General features: G+C 37.5%; 1 protein-coding gene across 2 annotated transcripts; it reads left to right on the top strand.

Annotated features, from left to right (window-relative positions):
* The first annotated feature begins 20 nt into the window (after nt 1-20).
* LOC137291381 (BSD domain-containing protein 1-like) lies at nt 21-19,153 on the top strand. 2 transcript variants are annotated; one of them, XM_067822701.1, is made up of 9 exons: nt 21-51; nt 522-582; nt 1,166-1,282; nt 7,149-7,307; nt 7,891-8,061; nt 8,566-8,707; nt 9,632-10,471; nt 13,810-13,943; nt 14,574-19,153. In XM_067822701.1, exons 1-9 carry the CDS (start codon nt 41-43, stop codon nt 14,598-14,600), a joined length of 1,662 nt encoding a protein of 553 aa, XP_067678802.1. In that variant the 5' UTR covers nt 21-40; the 3' UTR covers nt 14,601-19,153. The 2 variants fall into 2 exon arrangements, with proteins under 2 accessions (XP_067678802.1, XP_067678803.1); XM_067822702.1 differs by having other exon boundaries at nt 13,831-13,943; nt 14,574-15,710.
* The last annotated feature ends 158 nt before the right edge of the window (nt 19,154-19,311 follow it).

Raw genomic sequence — 19,311 nt, 5'->3', positions numbered from 1 at the left:
TCACATATCGATTTGGGAACGAGATTAGAAAACAACAAACATGGCTGACAGGTCAGTAGACAGTAAATGATTGGAAATAAAGGGTCATTTATGGCGTTGATAATGATGAGGCATTATCCAAAGACTGCATAATGAAAGATTAATTGTCCTTTAAATGAACTGACTGCTTAGTTATGAAAGAGAAGATCTTGCGTGTAAACTAACATGTAGTAGATCAGTGTCCCGAAATTGATTACAAATAACTGTCTACTTGGCCTGTATTTCGTAGACTTAGTACTTCTGAAATGTGCCAGCATAATTCCCACATTCTGACATACGATGACAATCTCTTAAGTATCATTTGTCGCACTTGAGGTCTGATTTTCTTCAGCTCTGACAGTTACATCTGGCAACAGAGAACTGCATGTTCCCCAACAAATATTTCACACTTCATTGTTTTGCAAACAACAGCTGATCAGTCTTTCGATATTTAGGACAAGATATTTAGGATATTTTTTTAATATTTCTTAATGTTTCCACAGCAGCGGAACCAGTGATGGCGGGTCTTGGTGGGGTGGATGGCTACAGGCTGCTAAAGAAAAGGTTTGCATTTGATCATACGTGATCGCTGATTTTGTCGTCATAGTCACATTCATTGTCAGTGTATCCTTTCCATGATGGTGTTGTCCATTGCAATGGCACTAGTTAACAAGCCTGCAGAAAGACAGATTGAAATATGATCTATATACGATGATATATTTAATTTTGATTATTTACTGAAGTTTGCCGCTTTTCAGAGGAACTGTAAGAATTTATAGGGTACTGATTGGTTGGAAACATCAATGCAACATCAAACAATAATCAAATTATGATCAATCATGAACGAAAATGGAAATTTATAAAGTTTAGTCCAACCTTTGTATTTTTCATAACAATGATATAAATATAATCTTCAAAGCAAACATTGCAGGAGCAATATGGTATGAAGTCATTTCTTTTTTGAGACTTTCTGTTTCAACACCTCTTACATTCAGTTTTATCAACCCAAGTAAATCCATAGTACCAAACGATTCATCTTGTTAGTATTTTGTCAGTTATTTCATGATCAGTGGCATAGCTGGATATTAGACCAATTAGTGAAATCACTCAACTTGATCAGCACTATTTTCTCTGTGTATAAAACTAGACAACCTCAGCCATGGACTTTGTCAAGAAGGATCTTGCAGAGTTCACATCAACAATGCAAAATGACACAGCTTCTGCAGTCAAGGTCACCAGCTCCACCATTCAAGAAACACTCAAGGTATATTATTCTTCGTTTGGAATAAAAATCATGATTTGGCATGTACTCTGCCAAAACAATGTTTCTGAATTCTCATAAAGTCACACCAACGAAATGTTCCATATGCAAGACTTTTTTTTTATTATTATTATTATCCATTCAACTCAGTAGACAGTTACACAAATAAATGATGCAACAGCACAAGTACACAATAAGACAAAAGTTCATATGGATAAAAGTTACACATACTGGATATATGGCAGCAGTGGTGACCATTTTCTGTCAAATGGTAACATTTTATTATTCTTAGTAGCAATAAACTTTTCAGTTTTGAAAATATCACTCAGTATTTTTAGAAATGCGTCCAGTGATAACTTGGTGTTTTTAATACTTGATACATGAATGTAATTTTTACCAGCAAGAAGTATATGGTTCATTAAGTCAGTATTATTTCCACCAATTAAGACTGTATATTTTGTCAGGGTAAATGTTTCTGTTGTTTTATTGTCAATATATTCTTTCAGTTTCAACCAGAATGTTTTCACACATTCACATTCCCAATAAATATGTATCAAATTTTCAGACACTAAGTTACAAAAAGAGCAAAGTTCATCATCAACTAATTTCATTTTCAGTAATTCTTTTTTTGTGTATATGATATTATGAATAAATTTAAATTGAAAGTCAGTCAATTTAGTATCTTTTGTGCATCTTCTATAATCTTTAAAAATATATTCCCATGGGATTACAGTGTCAAAGAGTTGTTGCCATTTTTCACATGTAGAAGGGAAATTTTCAGTACTTATAAGCTTATCATAGAAATATCTTGACCTCTTTGGTGCTGAAAGTAAACATATCAGTGATGTGCTGAGATAGTGATTACGAACAATCAATAGATTATTTCTAATAGTATCTTTCCATTTTCTTGGTATATTTGAAAGAACCTGGTAGTAATCAAGAACTGTGCCTTTGATTTTGTAAGTTTTCTTAAGTTCATTAAATGACAAAATACCTTGATCATTACACAAGTCTCTTATAGAGTGAATACCCTTAAAATACCAATGTCTTATAATAAAATTACTATTTTGGAATTGATGGTTGAACCAAAGGGGTTTGATTAATATCTGTAAAATCAGTTTTATGTGTTCTATAAAATATTCCCCATGCTGCCAACACATCTTTCCAATAGGGATTAATTATTTTCACATAATTTTCAATGTTGGCTCCAAGCAGAAATATATCCTTGAATGGAAAGGTACTAGGGCTAGTGTTTTTATTTTGGAGATATTTATTTAAAACTGACAGTTTTAATGAGTGAATGAATACCTCTACATTAAACATTCTGAGTCCCCCTTCTTAATATTTTCTAATAAGTGTTGTTCGCTTTATCTTATCGCGCTTATCATTCCAGATGAATTTATGAAATATACTGAACATCATTGAAAACGCACCACCTGTAAATTTTGAAATAAGGCAATAGAATCTTTTGGAAATGGAAAATTAATGGTGGGAATTTTGATAATAACACACTAGATTGTAAATAACGCTCTACAGTAAAAAACGGATCGTTCGAACACATCATCGAACACATCACATGAAAACAAAAAAATTCATGCACATCTCACACGAAGGGCACAAATTGCATGCAGAAAGCATGCTGTTCAGGGGTATAAATGACCTTCGGCACAAAACCGTTCTCATTTTCGCAGTACTTTCGTAAGTAAAGTTTTTTCGCCATGCCAAGATTGTCACCTGAGGAACGAGAACAGGCCTTGGGTATGTTGCAGGTCGGCGCTTCAAGCAGAAACATTGCACGACGATTTGGGTGTCATCATTCGACCATTCTGAGGCTTGCTAACAGATACCAACAAACAGGAACCAGCAGGGACCGGCAACGCCCAGGTCAGGCACGTGTTACCACCCCTCGTCAAGATCGAGACATTGTACGGCGCCATATTCGGGATCGAACCTTGCCCGCTGCCAGAACCGCCAACGCTGTCCAGGGTCGACGTGGTTTGATCAGCGCTTCCACCGTCCGACGCCATCTCCGTGCGGCAGGGTTACGTTGTCGACGCCCTTACGTTGGACCCATCCTGACTGACAGGCATCGCCGTGAACGCCGACAATGGGCTGAACAGCATCGTGTGTGGTTGTTACGACGTTGGCATGGTGTGGTGTTCTCCAACGAGTCGCGTTTTCACTTGCGAAATGCTGACGGGCGTCTACGGGTATGGCGTCGACGGGGTGAACGTTATCATCAGGATTGTGTTGTGCAAACCGATCGGTGGGGTGGAGGCCGCATTATGGTGTGGGAGGGGGGGGCATAAGTTATCACCACAGAACCGCTCTGATTGTTTGTCGTGGCAGAGTGAATGCCGTTTACTACCGTGACAACATTCTTCAGAACAACGTCGTTCCTTTCTTTCACCAGCATCAAGATCTGCACACATTTCAACATGACAATGCACGAGCCCACACTGCACGTGTTTCGATACAGTATCTGGCTAACAACAACATTCCTCTACTTCATTGGCCTGCATTGTCACCAGATTTGTCACCCATCGAACACTTGTGGGATTACATCGGCCAATTCTCGCACGTCGTCCGCAGATCAACAACCTTGGGGAACTCGACAATGCCTTGCAGCAAGAGTGGAATGCAGTGCCTCAGGACTTTATTCAGAGACTTATCCATTCAATGAGGAGACGTTGCACAGCTTGTGTTGCTGCTAACGGGGGTCATACACGCTACTGACTTTCCATTTTGACCCCATCTTTATTTCATTGTCAGCTGCATTAAATCTTCACTGTTTTGCTTGACTGTTTTTTGCTTCTTTTCTTTATCAAACATTGGTCTACACAAATATGTAAAATTTACATAGATTGCTCACTTCTGCTCTTAGAAATCCACAATTTTAGGGGTGGTGCGTTTTCAATGATGTATATATTGTTATCATTCCAGATGAATTATCATTCAGATGAATTTATGAAGTATATTGTTTAATTTATCAATGAATTCCTTTGGAGGATTTGGGAGTGAAGTGAATATATGCACTAATGATGAGAGTGCTAAAGTTTTAATAACCGTTATTTTCCCTATTAATGTCAAATTTCTTTTTCTCCAATTATCTAGAGTTCTATTAATAATTTCTAGTCTTTTTCTTCTATTAATTACCCAAAGGTTATTCAAGTTAGGATTAAGCTTTATTCCTAGTACATCAAAATCCCCACTGTGCCAATCAAGCTTAAGATCCTGACATAACATCATGTTACTACCTGCCATTGAGCTATCCATATTGCTTTAGTCTTCTCTACGTTTATTCTTAAACCAGACATTTTGTAGAAATTATTTAGGGTGTCAATTGCTATGCTTAAACTTTCTTCACATCCATCAAGAAATAATTCAGTATCATCTGCATATTGTCCAATTTTATGTTCAGTATTATTCAACGTCATTCCTTTTATTGCACTGTTGTTACGGATCATTATTCCTAAACTTTCTTCCGCTAAAAGGAATATGTAGGGAGAGACCGGGTCGCCTTGTCCACAGCCCCTTTCATTGTGAAAAAACTGAGATAGATGACCATTTTGTATGACACAAGATGTAGGATTATTGATTAATATTTTGATCCATTTTTTCATATTAGGTCCAAAGCCAAATTTTCCTATTGTTAGAATTATAAATTCTTTAGAGACAGTGTCAAAACCTTTTTCAAAGTCAATAAGTAACAACAGTCCCTTTTTACCCTGTAATTTTGCTTCAAACATAATATCATATAACAGTCTTATGTTCTCACTAATACATCTTCCAGGGATAAACCCTGTCTGAGTTTCATGAATTAGTGTATTCAAAGTTTTTTTAATTCTATTGGCTATACATGTACTGAGTATTTTATACACAGAATTTAGTAGGGAAATTGGGCGCCAGTTTTTTAACAACTGTCTATTTTTGTTAGCTTTTGGAATGCATGTGATGACGCCTCTTTTGATTGTTGGACTTAACATATTTTGCCTGAATGTTTCTGATATATATCTACCATATGCAAGACTTACTTGACTAGAACTCCTGTATTATGTCAGAGATACATATAGTATACATATAGAGGCTAGTACTAGAATAGTTCATGCAATCAAGGTGTTGATCAAGACCTGCTCGAGGCTGTCATCGAGCTCCAAGTCTGCAATAAATATCAATGCAGTCTCCCAAAGTGAACTTTTCCCAATTCAAGTCCGTGCTAGTTTTCTTCTTCTTTAAGTCTTTTAGAAGCTGGTATTGTGAAGAACAGGTTTTATGGACTGACAACTTGTTCATTGAAATAGGTGTGGATCTTATGACTTTTTGGTATTGATGCTAACACCATTATCGAGCAAGTGATAATAGTGTTGTAGAAATTCTCTGTTACTGTTAACAGTACCATTGAATAGGAAAGGTGATTTAATGAATATTTTTGTGTTATTTTATGGAATGCAATGGTCAATACATCAGAGTGTGCATATATAATCAGAAGTTTTTAACAAATAATAGTTGTTTTTCCAGTTTGCCTTTATTAGTTCAGAATAACATTCCTCCTTTATGGCATGCTACATTAGCTGTGTATTTAACATGTTAAATAAGTATCATGGTTGTATACACATTGTTATCAGGGCTAATTATCACATGGCACAATTTTGTCCAGAATTGTCAAGAGATGTTAAGTCAGTTCCAGTCATAATCAGTATGACACAAGTTTTTGAAAACAACTGTGGTTTTGTGATTCTTCCAACACATTTAGAAGTTGGCGTAGTAATACAGGACAAATTTTTATTGATAGCAACTTCTTGAGTTTATTTTCACAAGGTTTCGGGGCTTATCCTAGCCCCCTCATCAGGTTGAGCTGAACTGAACAGGAAGGCTAACTGTTAACTCTGACCATGACCTCACAATGCTTATGACGTCACAATGCTATGACAACATGATAGCAGTAGCTCACAGGAATGCTATGACAACATATTAGAATTAGTAGTGAATGGCTACAACTAACATGACTCATAGAATGAGTACATCTTATTTGGATATATAGTAGTGTTGTTGGATTAAATTAGTAATGACAGATCCTTATTATACCAGATTGTAAGTTTAGACATGTACAGAGACTTTTGATAGATGTATTGCATGTATAGCATGTAAAGTAATTATTGTTCATCCATGGGTTCCCTTGTCGGTCTTTTTACTATGATTTTTTTGTTATGGACCAGGCACTAGCGTGCACGTCATAAGCATTGTGAGGTCATGGGCAGAGTTACAGTTAAGCCTTCCTGTTCAGTTCAGCTCAACCTGATGAAGGGGGCTAGGATAAGCCCCGAAACGTCGTGAAAATAAACTCAAGAAGTTGCTATCCATAAAAATCTGTCCTGTATAGCAGTGGTTTTGTCAGCATTCTTTTTGGCAAGGTCAAGTAGATGTTAAAAAGATTGAGTCAGTGAGCAAATGTGGTTTTACGCTGCTTTTAAGCAATATTCCAGCAATTTTAAGCAAAGGACCCAAGAAATGGGCTTCATGCACTGCAGACATTAACATGATTACAGGAATCTAGACCCAGGTCTCTGGTATGATAAGCAAGCTTCATACATGGCTAGGCTGGGTTCCTTGAGGATGGTGATGTTCAGTTATGTTCCTCGATATTCTAGAAGCCTTTCCACATGGTTTTTAATCCTGGTTTGCCCAAATGATATTATGAGGTTTGTAGGCACCCTGTCTATGCTCGTGCGGGTCATGCCGATGACTTGCCTCAGTCTCCTGGCAAGCTGACTTCAACCTGGCATGCTTTGTTGTAACTGAGGCACTGTTGGAATCAGCATTTGACTCTACTTGGAAGGTTTCGCATGATTTGGTTGTGGAACATTTCCAGGCTGAGAACACTGAGGCGGCAAAGGACAAGATGAAGCAAAGTATCAGTGGCTTCTTCCAAGGCGTGTCAAGTGCGCTGAAGATCCCTGCTGACGACAAGGAGGAAACAGTAAAGCCAAAAGATCGGGCCCCAGCTGGCATGTTGTATGATCGTTCAAAGGTAAGACTACTGTACAAGCAGCACTTACTTACACATTTAGAATTAATGGCAAAACCATTGTCCACAATATGAAGTCTTGATCACAAGGACCAAATGAACACAAAGTACTTGAATATGTTGTTCCTGTTTCAGAATTTGTGGGTACCCAGTTCATTGCTCAGTCATATTTCCAGTGAATTTGGCTTCAAAAGACGAAGAAACCTTTTTGAAAATTTATTCTATGTCTTCACCATTTGAGAAACTTCCAGTCAGCATATGTTCACATGCAGCCACGAGTCACTTTGTCCTGAAAGTGAGTCATGTCTAACTCCTAACTTACAGTAAGTGAAGTGTGGCAAGGAAGTGTGTTTGCTGCAACTGACTTTATGTACTGGTGATGCCTGCCTTCAGTCACTAAGAAAAGATAATGAAACAGCTACACTGGGTACCAATCACACATTGGAAAACATTATTAGATTCGAGACCATTTTTCTACAAAATGATACCAAATGTGTCCTGACTGGAGCCTTATGTTGAGCCGAATGTGGAGCTATTATCACATGTAAGGCTAATTTGATAAGCCCAAATCTGTGACTGCTTTCAGGTGCGGCTGCATGCTGTACAGGTAGATCCAGGCACGTACCTGAATGAACCAAGTGGCCCACCCAAGGAGTTCCAGGAATGGCTGAAAACATTTAATCTAGAAGAGCAGAAAGGAGCAATCTCTGAGCTTCTGGTCGTGAAGGTGGAAGTTCGAGCTCTCTACACAAAACTGGTGAGTTGAAGCTGTAGGTGCAGTTGTGAAGACACTTTGGAGTTAGATGAGGATTTAATCAAACACAAAACAGGGTTTTCTGTTTGTCTTTGTTTTTTTTGTTTCATACTACACTCAGCAATACTCAGGCAATATGATGTCAGTCCATAAACAATCGAATGACTGACAATTTGAGCATCAATTTATGCAATAACATGTATTAACCAAGTCAGCTAGCTGATTCCGTTGGTCTCCTCTTATGAGACATATTGGTTGACTGGTAATGACAAGCTCTCATCCTGATCACACTCTCTTTGCAGATCTCAGACCATTCTGTCTCTACACAGTACCGATAATGCTGTGGCTCTTACATTATTCTCTAACTAGACAGACATGTCTATTTGGAGTGTTTATATCACAAATGATATAATATTTAGCAACAGACTTTTCAGTTGGAATGTCAGGAAAATGCCAAACAAAGGGTTTGTTCATGTAACCATAGTAACCGGTATTGGGTTGATGCAGGTGCCCTCCGAGCTGTCTCACTCAGAGTTCTGGCAGCGCTACTTCTACAAGGTGTTCCAGCTCCAACAGGATGAAGCTCGGAAACAGGCACTGATGAAGCGAGCAGAGACACCTACAGAGGATGACAGTCTAGGATGGGAAGGTAGGTAGTCCTGAGTAAGAAGGGTTTATGTGTTTTGTTTAGCGCAACAGTCTCCACTAGTCAAGCTCTATGATGGCAGAACTTCAAATAACTTAGGACATGATCCATGCCAGTGTGGTACAGTGGCACTCAGCGAACTATGCCGCTGATTTTGACCATTAAGTCATCACTGACAACCAGTTTAGGTTGCTTGTGGGTGAAGACATCCCATCAGTACCTCTCCCCTCAACTCAAGGTTAGGAAGTGGCTGCACAACAGGGCTGCAAACAATGAATTGATGTCAACATCTGTTGTCTTGTAGTCTTATATGGTTGTCTTTGTGTTCTTTTTATCCCCAGCAATGTGTTTTACAGGGGTATTAAAATGGACTCAGTCCATGTGTCCATGCACATTTGTCTTTTCTGAGGCGTAACTTTCAAACCATGCAATACTTCTTTACCAGACTTGACATATATATAGATCTGGTGGTCTGCAGGTGCCTTTTAGTATTTTTGGATTTCTGAATAAAATATTTTTTGTGTTTCCATGGCAACAAGTTTGACTCCATCTGAAATTGGTGCTAGTTCTCTTTCCTAGAGCAGAACTTAAAACTGTTCACAGTTTTTTCATGAAATTTCAAACATAGGTAGGTCTAGTAGTGAACTGGTGCCTTTTGATAGTTTTGGATTTCTGAATAAAATGGGTTTTTTTTGTGTTTCTATGGCAACAATTTTGGATTCAACTGAATTTGGTGGTAGTGCTCTGATATGGAAAACTTTCAGCACTCTCCTTCCAGTTGGCTATATACACACCAAAACATTTGACATGGTCGTAACTCATAGACATTCATGAAGAATATTTTGCCATTGTGAGGGATATTGATGACTTTGTCCTCTTGTGTAGTTTTTGTAATTGATATATCATATGTTGTCTTGATGTCTTTAGATGACTGGAGTGGCGATGAATGCGATGAGTTTGAAACAGTGACTGCTAAAGAACTGAAGGATATACCACAAGAGGACAATGTACGCTCACGTCTTGAACCAGAACCAGAGGTCAAGGACATTTCCAGTACAGAGACAGTGGAATCCAGACTCCAGGCACCTGATGCTGTGAGTCCATCAGTGAAGAGTGAGTCTGATCAAGCTGCAGAACACAAAACATCTGACATAAGGACAGAGGAAAGTGTTTCTTCAAAAGACGTGAATACCCAAAACAACCTTGAGACAGAAGGAAAATCCCGGCAACAAGACAGTAGTGTGTTACAGGCACATGTCACCAGTCTACAGAAACAAGAGGCTAAAGAGAACAAGGTTTCTGGAAAACTATCCACTGAAAGTGAAGTAAAGGACTTGCCAAGTGTTCAAACTGTAGCCACTGAGCAACGTGATGTTTCCTCTGTTACAACTGAGCAACAGAATGTTTCCTCTGTGACATCTGACCAAGAAAATGTTTCCACAGTTACATCTGACCATCATGGTGGAATTGCGCCTCTTTCATCCGAGTCTCCACAACCAGCAGACCTTCCACAAACCCAGAAACAAGATAATGTTGTGAAAGAACAGATGACAGAAAAGCCTTCAGTTCAGGACAGCTCTGTTCCTGCTGAGAAACAGTCACTTCCTTGTGTTGCGCTTCCTTCCTCCTCCATTGAAGAAGCAGCCAAGAGAGACAACTCATTTGTGGAAGCAGAGGGTGGGGATATAAAGACGAAAGTGAAAGGAGACTTGGTAGTTGTGGGATCCGACCGAGAGTCACCAACGTCAGATTCAAGTGGCAATAAAGGTAGGAACTGTTATGTGCCATTTTATTTGTAGTCACGACAGGGCTTTTACCATGTTTGAGGAAAAAGGGTTAATTGTTGAGGAGATACATTAATGTGTCAACTATCATTAGTATGAATCCCAGATGGGACTCAAACCAATAAAAGTACTAGAATCTGTGCTTTTCTTAGAAAGCGTAATCCTAAATATGACATATGTTACAATTGACCACTTTCTAAATGCTATCATGTAATCTTATCATTTGTTTTTTGACATTTCAAAATGCTTATTTCATACTTATTAAGCATGCATGCTCCATGTAAGGTGGAAATGTAGTGAGGATACCGTGCAGTCAGTCTGCAACCATTAGTCGTGATTCATGATGATGACACAGATGATTGAGGTCACAATCCTGGTTGTGTTTACTGATAATTTTTCGGGGCCCGCTTGCACAGAGCAATCTTTGTTACAATCAATCTTAGGCCCCTACAATCAACTTTATAATCACTGTACAATTGCTATAATCCACTTGCACAAACACGATCTTAAGACAGCATGGATTTAAGATCGCAATCTTAACTAAGATCGAACTCTTCAATGTTGGAGGTAGAGATTTCTTAAACTCGACTCCTGTCTACAGTTGTGTTCAAGTGCTCATAGCATGCAGCGCAAATAAAACGTGGAACTGGTTACTGCACGCAACTGACATTCCTTCCTTAATCGCACCTTGCAGATTTTTCATGAAAACAAAACAAAACAAAGCAAAAAAAAAGCAAGAAAACCCCACAAATCTTTGTAATGATAACATGGAAGATAACATATATGGTAACTCGTACCTCGTGGGCTATTCTCTAATTTTTCTACATACTAATATTATTTATGAACTAAGAATGCCATACTGCAATCACAGAAATATCACGTTTTATGATAAAATATTGAAATACAAACAAGTACATTAACAAATTTGGGTTTTTGAGTTACTGACCTAGTACTGATGAAAATTAAAAGATAACATAAATTATAAACAAAATTTCCTTATGATACAACACCTAAATGTACCATGATTTGTCAATGGCTGTCAATGAATCTGTGTTTGGCATCTGGTTGGTGTTATTTGGAGTAAAATCCCAAATATATCCCACAAGCATTAGATGTGTAAAGATATGAAAGTGTGACATGAAAGTGGGAATGTTGTGGAAAATGCATGACAGGGAAATATGAAAACATTATTATTCCGTGTGTTTTGTGTATTTTGTATGTGTTGTTAAATACGTATCTACAGTATGTTAATTGCTTTACGCTATTTTGTTGATAATTATTTTTTTCTTTTTGTTGAAAACTTTTTTACGCCAATTTCACATGCCTCAGCAAGTGTATTTTCCTGTTTGAAGAATACTTGTATTAGAATGCATAGATTAAACTCTATCCTCTCGTCAGAAAGAAACATAAATTTGTACGTTAACCAACTGTAGATTATTGATACGTCTTTGATCGAAAAGAAATATATGTGGAGATCTGCGCTGTCACAATATAACATACATTGTATTTGGGCATGGCAGATTTTACAGCAACAATATGATACGCAAAGGGAAACCACTCCCATCTTACGTAAAAACCAAGATTAGCTGCCCTTGAGTTGTTGGAAAGGTCATGGCCACTGCTAATCGCATGCAGACACCTTTTGTTACTATCCTTTCCTTGTTTATCAAAAAGGTATGGTGTTCATACTTTTTCCAGCACTGAATCGGGTGAGAATTGTACTCTATGGTATCGACTCGATAATGATGTTGTTCACCACCTCAAATAACAGTATTTCAGACATTAAATCGATGTTGCATTCTCCGTGTTGTTGAAGTGTCGAGGCGAATCATACAGTTTTATGCAATATAAAAGCAATCCCCAAACATAAACCTAATTATTTGCGTGAAACTGATACCAACTCCATTGTGCTACGGACTACAATGATCTTAGCTCCTTACAATTGGTTCTGACCAATTGTAAGTTTTGATTGTCACTTACAATGATCTTAGCCTACATTTGGTTTGTGAAAGTGGATGGCGATTGTAGCCAAAGCCTAAGATCACGATCTTAAGGATTTACAATAATTGTAGCTCTATGATCATTTTGTGCAAGTGCAGTGTTTACAAATGGTGTTTCAAAGTAACAGGACATTGGGTCCTGTGAGTCTGAGATGACTGTCTGACCCACTAAAAATTCACAGGACCCACAGAACAAAATTCAACACAGATTTCAGATTTAACATTTCTCATAATTGGCATTGAAATTATTAACATTATATAATGACAAACATTATAAACATAAATTTATAAAAAGTGAACAAGTGTCAGATGCTACAAATAACAACTTCAGACAAAGTCATTTTAATATATTCAATCAGACACTGGGGCCAGCAGGTTGGGGACGTCTGTCTGACCATTGGCAAATCGGTCAGATTTGTCAGAGGGTCAGACACTATTCGTGAACACTGCAAGTGGGCCCTGGTGTCATAGGTGTTATTTTATTGTCAAGACAAACAATTTGTTTGAAGTGTGTTCGTGTGTTTAGACATGCTGTAAAATCCTTACAATATGATGGTTGGCCTTCACAAAGCATTTCAAAACTCGCTAATGGTTAGTATTTTAGGACAGTAGCCACTGTAGGCAAATAGAACAACGTTGATGTCACTATGGTCACAAACACTTGCGCCGGATCATTTAGAACAAAATTGTCTCCTGAATACCTGCATGCCCCTCTTCAAAAGTTTAATGTGAAGGCATGAAAAAATTTGATTGTTCACAAAATTAGAAAGGAAAAGGGTTGTCATGACATTGAACTAATAAAAACATCACACAACACAAGGGAGTGATTGACATAATATTCCTCAAGTTCGTTTTGAGTCTGGTGAAAAGTGAACCTTTTTTTTTTTTAAAGAGACTGCTAATTTTGTAGCTTGAGTTTATATGCGTGGGAAATAAGATCACAGCATGTTTATCACCATGGTTATAGGGCTGTGGTACGAACCAAGGAATTAGTTGAAAGGGTAGAAATGTTTTGTTTCAAAAGTGTTTAAGAATGGCTTTTTCTATCATGTTTGCTTGGTCAAAGTAGTACTGGTAGTTAGATATTTCCATGTGAATCAGTGAATAAAAGTATACCAGGCTGACTAAAGTTTCTTTTGCTTTTTACGCTTTGTAGATATTATATGTCTTATTGATTTGTGTTTATCCTTTTTTTCATTCATTGATGTTATGATGATTATGTTATGTACTGTTATTTTTATGATGACTTTCTTCGCTTTGTTTTTGTTTCTCTCCCTGCATGTCTGTTGATGTTGTGTCTTTGTTACCATGGCTACAACAGACTACCTGCGATTGGTTCCAGAACCAAGTGTAGATGATGACTGGGAGCAAGACTTTGATGTGGAGTTGACAGAAGAAGACTTGAAGGCTGCTGAAGCCATTGCCAAAAAAATAGGTTCAAATGTGGATGCTGGGGTAAATATATTTCCTGAAATATGGCAGTGTGATCAAGCGAAAGTATATTAGACTCTCATCTAACCATGTATTACTTTAATAATATCCTTCTTTTTATATGCCTGTGAAGATATAGGTTAGAATTGGTCTTCACTCAATAACCCATGCTTGTCGTAAGAGACGACTAACGGGATCAGATGGTCAGACTCTCGGACTTGTTTGTCATATCCAAATTGTGCAGACTAATGCTCATGACGCTGATCATTGGATTGTCTGATTGAGACTGTTATTTACAGACCACTGCCTCACAGCTGGAATATTGCTGAGTGCAGCGTTGCACAACCAACCAACCTTTTCATAACCCAAACAGTCAAAGAGTTTATCCTTTCTCCAGTGACTTATACAGTGAAACACATCAGAGTCTAAGTTCGAAGCACCTATGCAAATGCTTATAGATATGCAAGGTTCACTGCAACTGCAAGACTATGACTAAACAATTGCACATTCAACACGCACAGTTCAACACAATGGCTGCATGATGTGCCTTCTATGTTGAAGCTTGTAGTTTGACTGGATTATGTTTCATGTGATTTACCATGCACCATCACATTTCAATACTGTGAGATTGAATCTTTGATCTCATCCTTTCAGGATGATGACTGGGAGAGCTGGGAGTAGACCCATCCATCAGCATCTGTGGTGTGAGCAGTGTTCATCTTAACTGCTAACAATTGGGACAACAAAAAACAAGACAAAGATGACTACTGTCTGTTGAACATGCCTTGAGTCTGACGATGCTTCACCACCACCAGCAGCAGTAGCACCACCAGCGACGACAGTTATTTCAATAATTTATAAGTTACTTTACGTGAGTTTTAATGGCAAAGAGCTTTATAGTTCTTACATGACCAAATGTACCAATGTGGCAAAGCTATGATGCCACACCCTGGGATGAACGCTGATGATGTGTTAGCACCTGACGATTTCTCTCTGCTGGGACAGGTGTTTTTGTACATACTGAAAGGTCTGCATCTTAAGCTTGCTGTGATACAAGCTGATACAGGTGGTACAGCAATGGTACAAAACATGGGGTAACAACTTAATTGTCATCTTTTCTGTTGGAGAACACTGAGCGGTGTTGTATGTTGCTGAAAATGTGGACTTATCAACTAAACTGTTTAATGGAGGAGGGAAACAATATTGGTCATATTGTCAAAGAGGTACAGTGATATATATCTTAAAACACTATCACAGTGATATGTATTTAATGTCTAAATAACAGACTATGCCAGTTGTTAGGAAACGAATTTGTCATCTAAGATACACATGTTCTCTGTCCAGTGAAGAAGGCACTATCACAGTGTAACTCTAAAGACGAAATGCCATAAATAGAAACACATGACGCTCAACAAAAGAGGTTTTGATTGATATTCTGATTCTGACAGTCCTCTAGTAATGAAGAGATGAATAAGATTAACTGCTGAACAAATGCAAACGTATTTAATCATTACAGTATAATATACCGTACTGTACACTACATATACAATGAACATGACAAGCCAACAGATATAGCAAACTTTATCTTTGATCCCTTCAGCTTGGTTCATGTTTGTCTTGAAATAACAAACAATGATTTATAAGTTCATTTTAAGCAAAGTTTACTGTATGTCAAAATGCAAGAGATATTAAAACAGGATTAATGAAATACAAGATGCTTACTATTTGGAAGATGACAGTTTTTTTTATATATTCTTTCTTTCACCTATTGAATAGAATTTTCAAACAAAAGATGTAAACCTAAAAATTAGAAATAGTTTTCACTAATATACATAACATATAAGTCATTCTCTGATGTGTAATGTTCACAGAAATTTGTTAGTCTACAGCCTGATAGTGTTTCAGAGATGTGGCTTTATTTCATGTAGTTTATGTTCAGTTGGTCCTGGCGTTAAGGATTTGGGGATATTTACTCTCAGTCTCACATAGCAGAGGTGTAATTCCCTGGATTGAAGGAGGATGATCAGTGTATTTGTTAATTTAATCCAAACCTGCACCTTCTGTACTAAAGGCAGCCTGTACTTTTACAGAACTGACGATACACATTTGCGGTAGGAACCAAAAGTAAAAGTTATTATCTCAGTTGTATCTCAGCTGACATCCTGCATGATCACAAGTGTTGGATGATGTCATTAGATGAATCAGTCATCTTGGTTATCATCACATGATCACAAGTGTTGGATGATGTCATTAGATGAATCAGTCATCTTGGCTATCATCACATGATCACAAGTGTTGGATGATGTCATTAGATGAATCAGTCATCTTGGTTATCTTCACATGATCACAAGTGTTGGATGATGTCATTAGATGAATCAGTCATCTTGGCTATCATCACATGATCACAAGTGTTGGATGATGTCATTAGATGAATCAGTCATCTTGGTTATCTTCACATGATCACAAGTGTTGGATGATGTCATTAGATGAATCAGTCATCTTGGTTATCTTCACATGATCACAAGTGTTGGATGATGTCATTAGATGAATCAGTCATCTTGGCTATCATCACATGATCACAAGTGTTGGATGATGTCATTAGATGAATCAGTCATCTTGGCTATCATCACATGATCACAAGTGTTGGATGATGTCATTAGATGAATCAGTCATCTTGGTTATCATCACATGATCACAAGTGTTGGATGATGTCATTAGATGAATCAGTCATCTTGGCTATCATCACATGATCACAAGTGTTGGATGATGTCATTAGATGAATCAGTCATCTTGGTTATCTTCACATGATCACAAGTGTTGGATGATGTCATTAGATGAATCAGTCATCTTGGTTATCATCACATGATCACAAGTGTTGGATGATGTCATTAGATGAATCAGTCATCTTGGCTATCATCACATGATCACAAGTGTTGGATGATGTCATTAGATGAATCAGTCATCTTGGTTATCATCACACGATCACAAGTGTTGGATGATGTCATTAGATGAATCAGTCATCTTGGTTATCATCACATGATCACAAGTGTTGGATGATGTCATTAGATGAATCAGTCATCTTGGCTATCATCACATGATCACAAGTGTTGGATGATGTCATTAGATGAATCAGTCATCTTGGTTATCATCACAAGTGTTGGATGATGTCATTAGATGAATCAGTCATCTTGGTTATCATCACACGATCACAAGTGTTGGATGATGTCATTAGATGAATCAGTCATCTTGGCTATCATCACATGATCACAAGTGTTGGATGATGTCATTAGATGAATCAGTCATCTTGGCTATCATCACATGATCACAAGTGTTGGATGATGTCATTAGATGAATCAGTCATCTTGGCTATCATCACATGATCACAAGTGTTGGATGATGTCATTAGATGAATCAGTCATCTTGGCTATCATCACATGATCACAAGTGTTGGATGATGTCATTAGATGAATCAGTCATCTTGGCTATCATCACATGATCACAAGTGTTGGATGATGTCATTAGATGAATCAGTCATCTTGGTTATCATCACATGATCACAAGTGTTGGATGATGTCATTAGATGAATCAGTCATCTTGGTTATCATCACACGATCACAAGTGTTGGATGATGTCATTAGATGAATCAGTCATCTTGGTTATCATCACATGATCACAGAGGGATACCCTTGTGTCCTTTAATGAAATATTTTTATGGATGAGATATCATAATTATATATGATACCTAGGCTATGGTGTTGGCATCTTTAGACATATAGGAATTTTAGGTGGAATAATTCCTTATGATCCGTTTTCTATGAATACACTTGATTTCTTACTGTTACGATTGTGTATGTAAGTGTACAGATTGCTTGTTGGGCAAAATATGTTCTTTCTCATTTCAAGGTAAATTGTCTGTAAGATAATTGGCGTCATCAGTTCTCATTGGTACATGGGTTCCTAGATTTCATTTGTGGTGTTCTAGTAGCCAATATGACTTGGATCATTTGCAGATTTGTTTCGTTTAATCATATATGAGAAATAATAATTTATGATTCAACATTAGCATAAACATATGTGTTTTATGATTGTTTGGTCACTTAGGAAATACAGAATAAAGTATCAATCAGAGATAATAGTTCCCAGCCACAAGGAAGAGATGAACTTCCTGTCTGGGTTGATGTTGGGATGGTGAGGTAGCGGTTAAAGCGTCTGCCTGTCATGCTGAATACTGGGGTTCAATTCCTCACATGGGTAATAGGTACAGCCCATTTCTGGTTTCCTCTGCCACAATATTGCTTTAATATTGCTAAAACTAAAAGTATCATAAAGCCATACTCACTTGTTTGATGTTGGTAATACATTTGGGTAGACTAATCATTTTCTATCTACACCAGTCAGATATTTTGAAGTGTCCTTGTCAATTTCAAGAGGAAGATTCAGATAAGTAAATGATAAATGGAGTAAAGCACCCCTGCACCTGTATGATTATGATTTGAATATTATTTTGTCATATGTAATAGCTGTATATATCTTGTGTTAAGGTTATATATGCCTTTTTATTGTTGATCATACTGGAGATTCCATACTCAGCATCACTTTTGTCTATGTATGGTTATAAAACAGTTGTAACTGATAAGATCTTCAAATCTAGGTTTTAATAAAGGATAAGTTTAGAATAGGGATTTTATCAGAGAACAAAGTAAAGTGTACATATTTTCATTTGCTGCTTATTTCTAGTCTGAGTATCTGTTTAAGGACTTGCTATTCCTTTTATGGTGTTACATTTTGTGAGTGCCTCTAGCTAATATGTAGCAGCTTTACAACTGGTTCTCTCGGTGAGTGTGTGATAAGGAAGTGCATAGATGGTGCAAACATGCATGAGTTGTAGGGAAGTCGCATATTAACTCCTTGAACCTACATACATTGGTGATAAAGGAAAGGGGGCTTGATTATTGGCAAGCATGTGGAAGTTTTAAGTTTCTATTTTCTTTTGGTTATGGCTAATATTTGCAGATCATGAAACAAACTCTTTGCCTTTGGAAGATCTATTGTACCAGAATGCCTTTAATATGGTTAGATTCTTATCAGTATTCCTTTGTTACATATTGAGGATACATGTGTCCATGTTTATGGCATACCAGCATTAGCTGGCTCTCTGTATAAATACGATTTTGGAAAATTGTGTATAGCTATGTCATCATATTTATTTATTGGCAATAAAATGCGAAACAAGTTACCAGCATGTGTTTTCTTTCATGGTGGTATTGGGAGGTACACCTGTACTCTTCTGCTGATGATAATATGCATTGCCAGGATTTGCTGATCATGGGTTGATTCCCACAGTCACCCAGGTTGTGATCTGAGGCTTGTCAGCATGTCATCTTAATCAAGT

Source organism: Haliotis asinina, chromosome 7 (genome assembly GCF_037392515.1).
Source record: "Haliotis asinina isolate JCU_RB_2024 chromosome 7, JCU_Hal_asi_v2, whole genome shotgun sequence".
NCBI classification, from domain to species: Eukaryota; Metazoa; Mollusca; class Gastropoda; order Lepetellida; family Haliotidae; genus Haliotis; species Haliotis asinina.
Note: the sequence above shows the minus strand (reverse complement) of the source record. Positions and strands in the feature narration are given on the sequence as shown.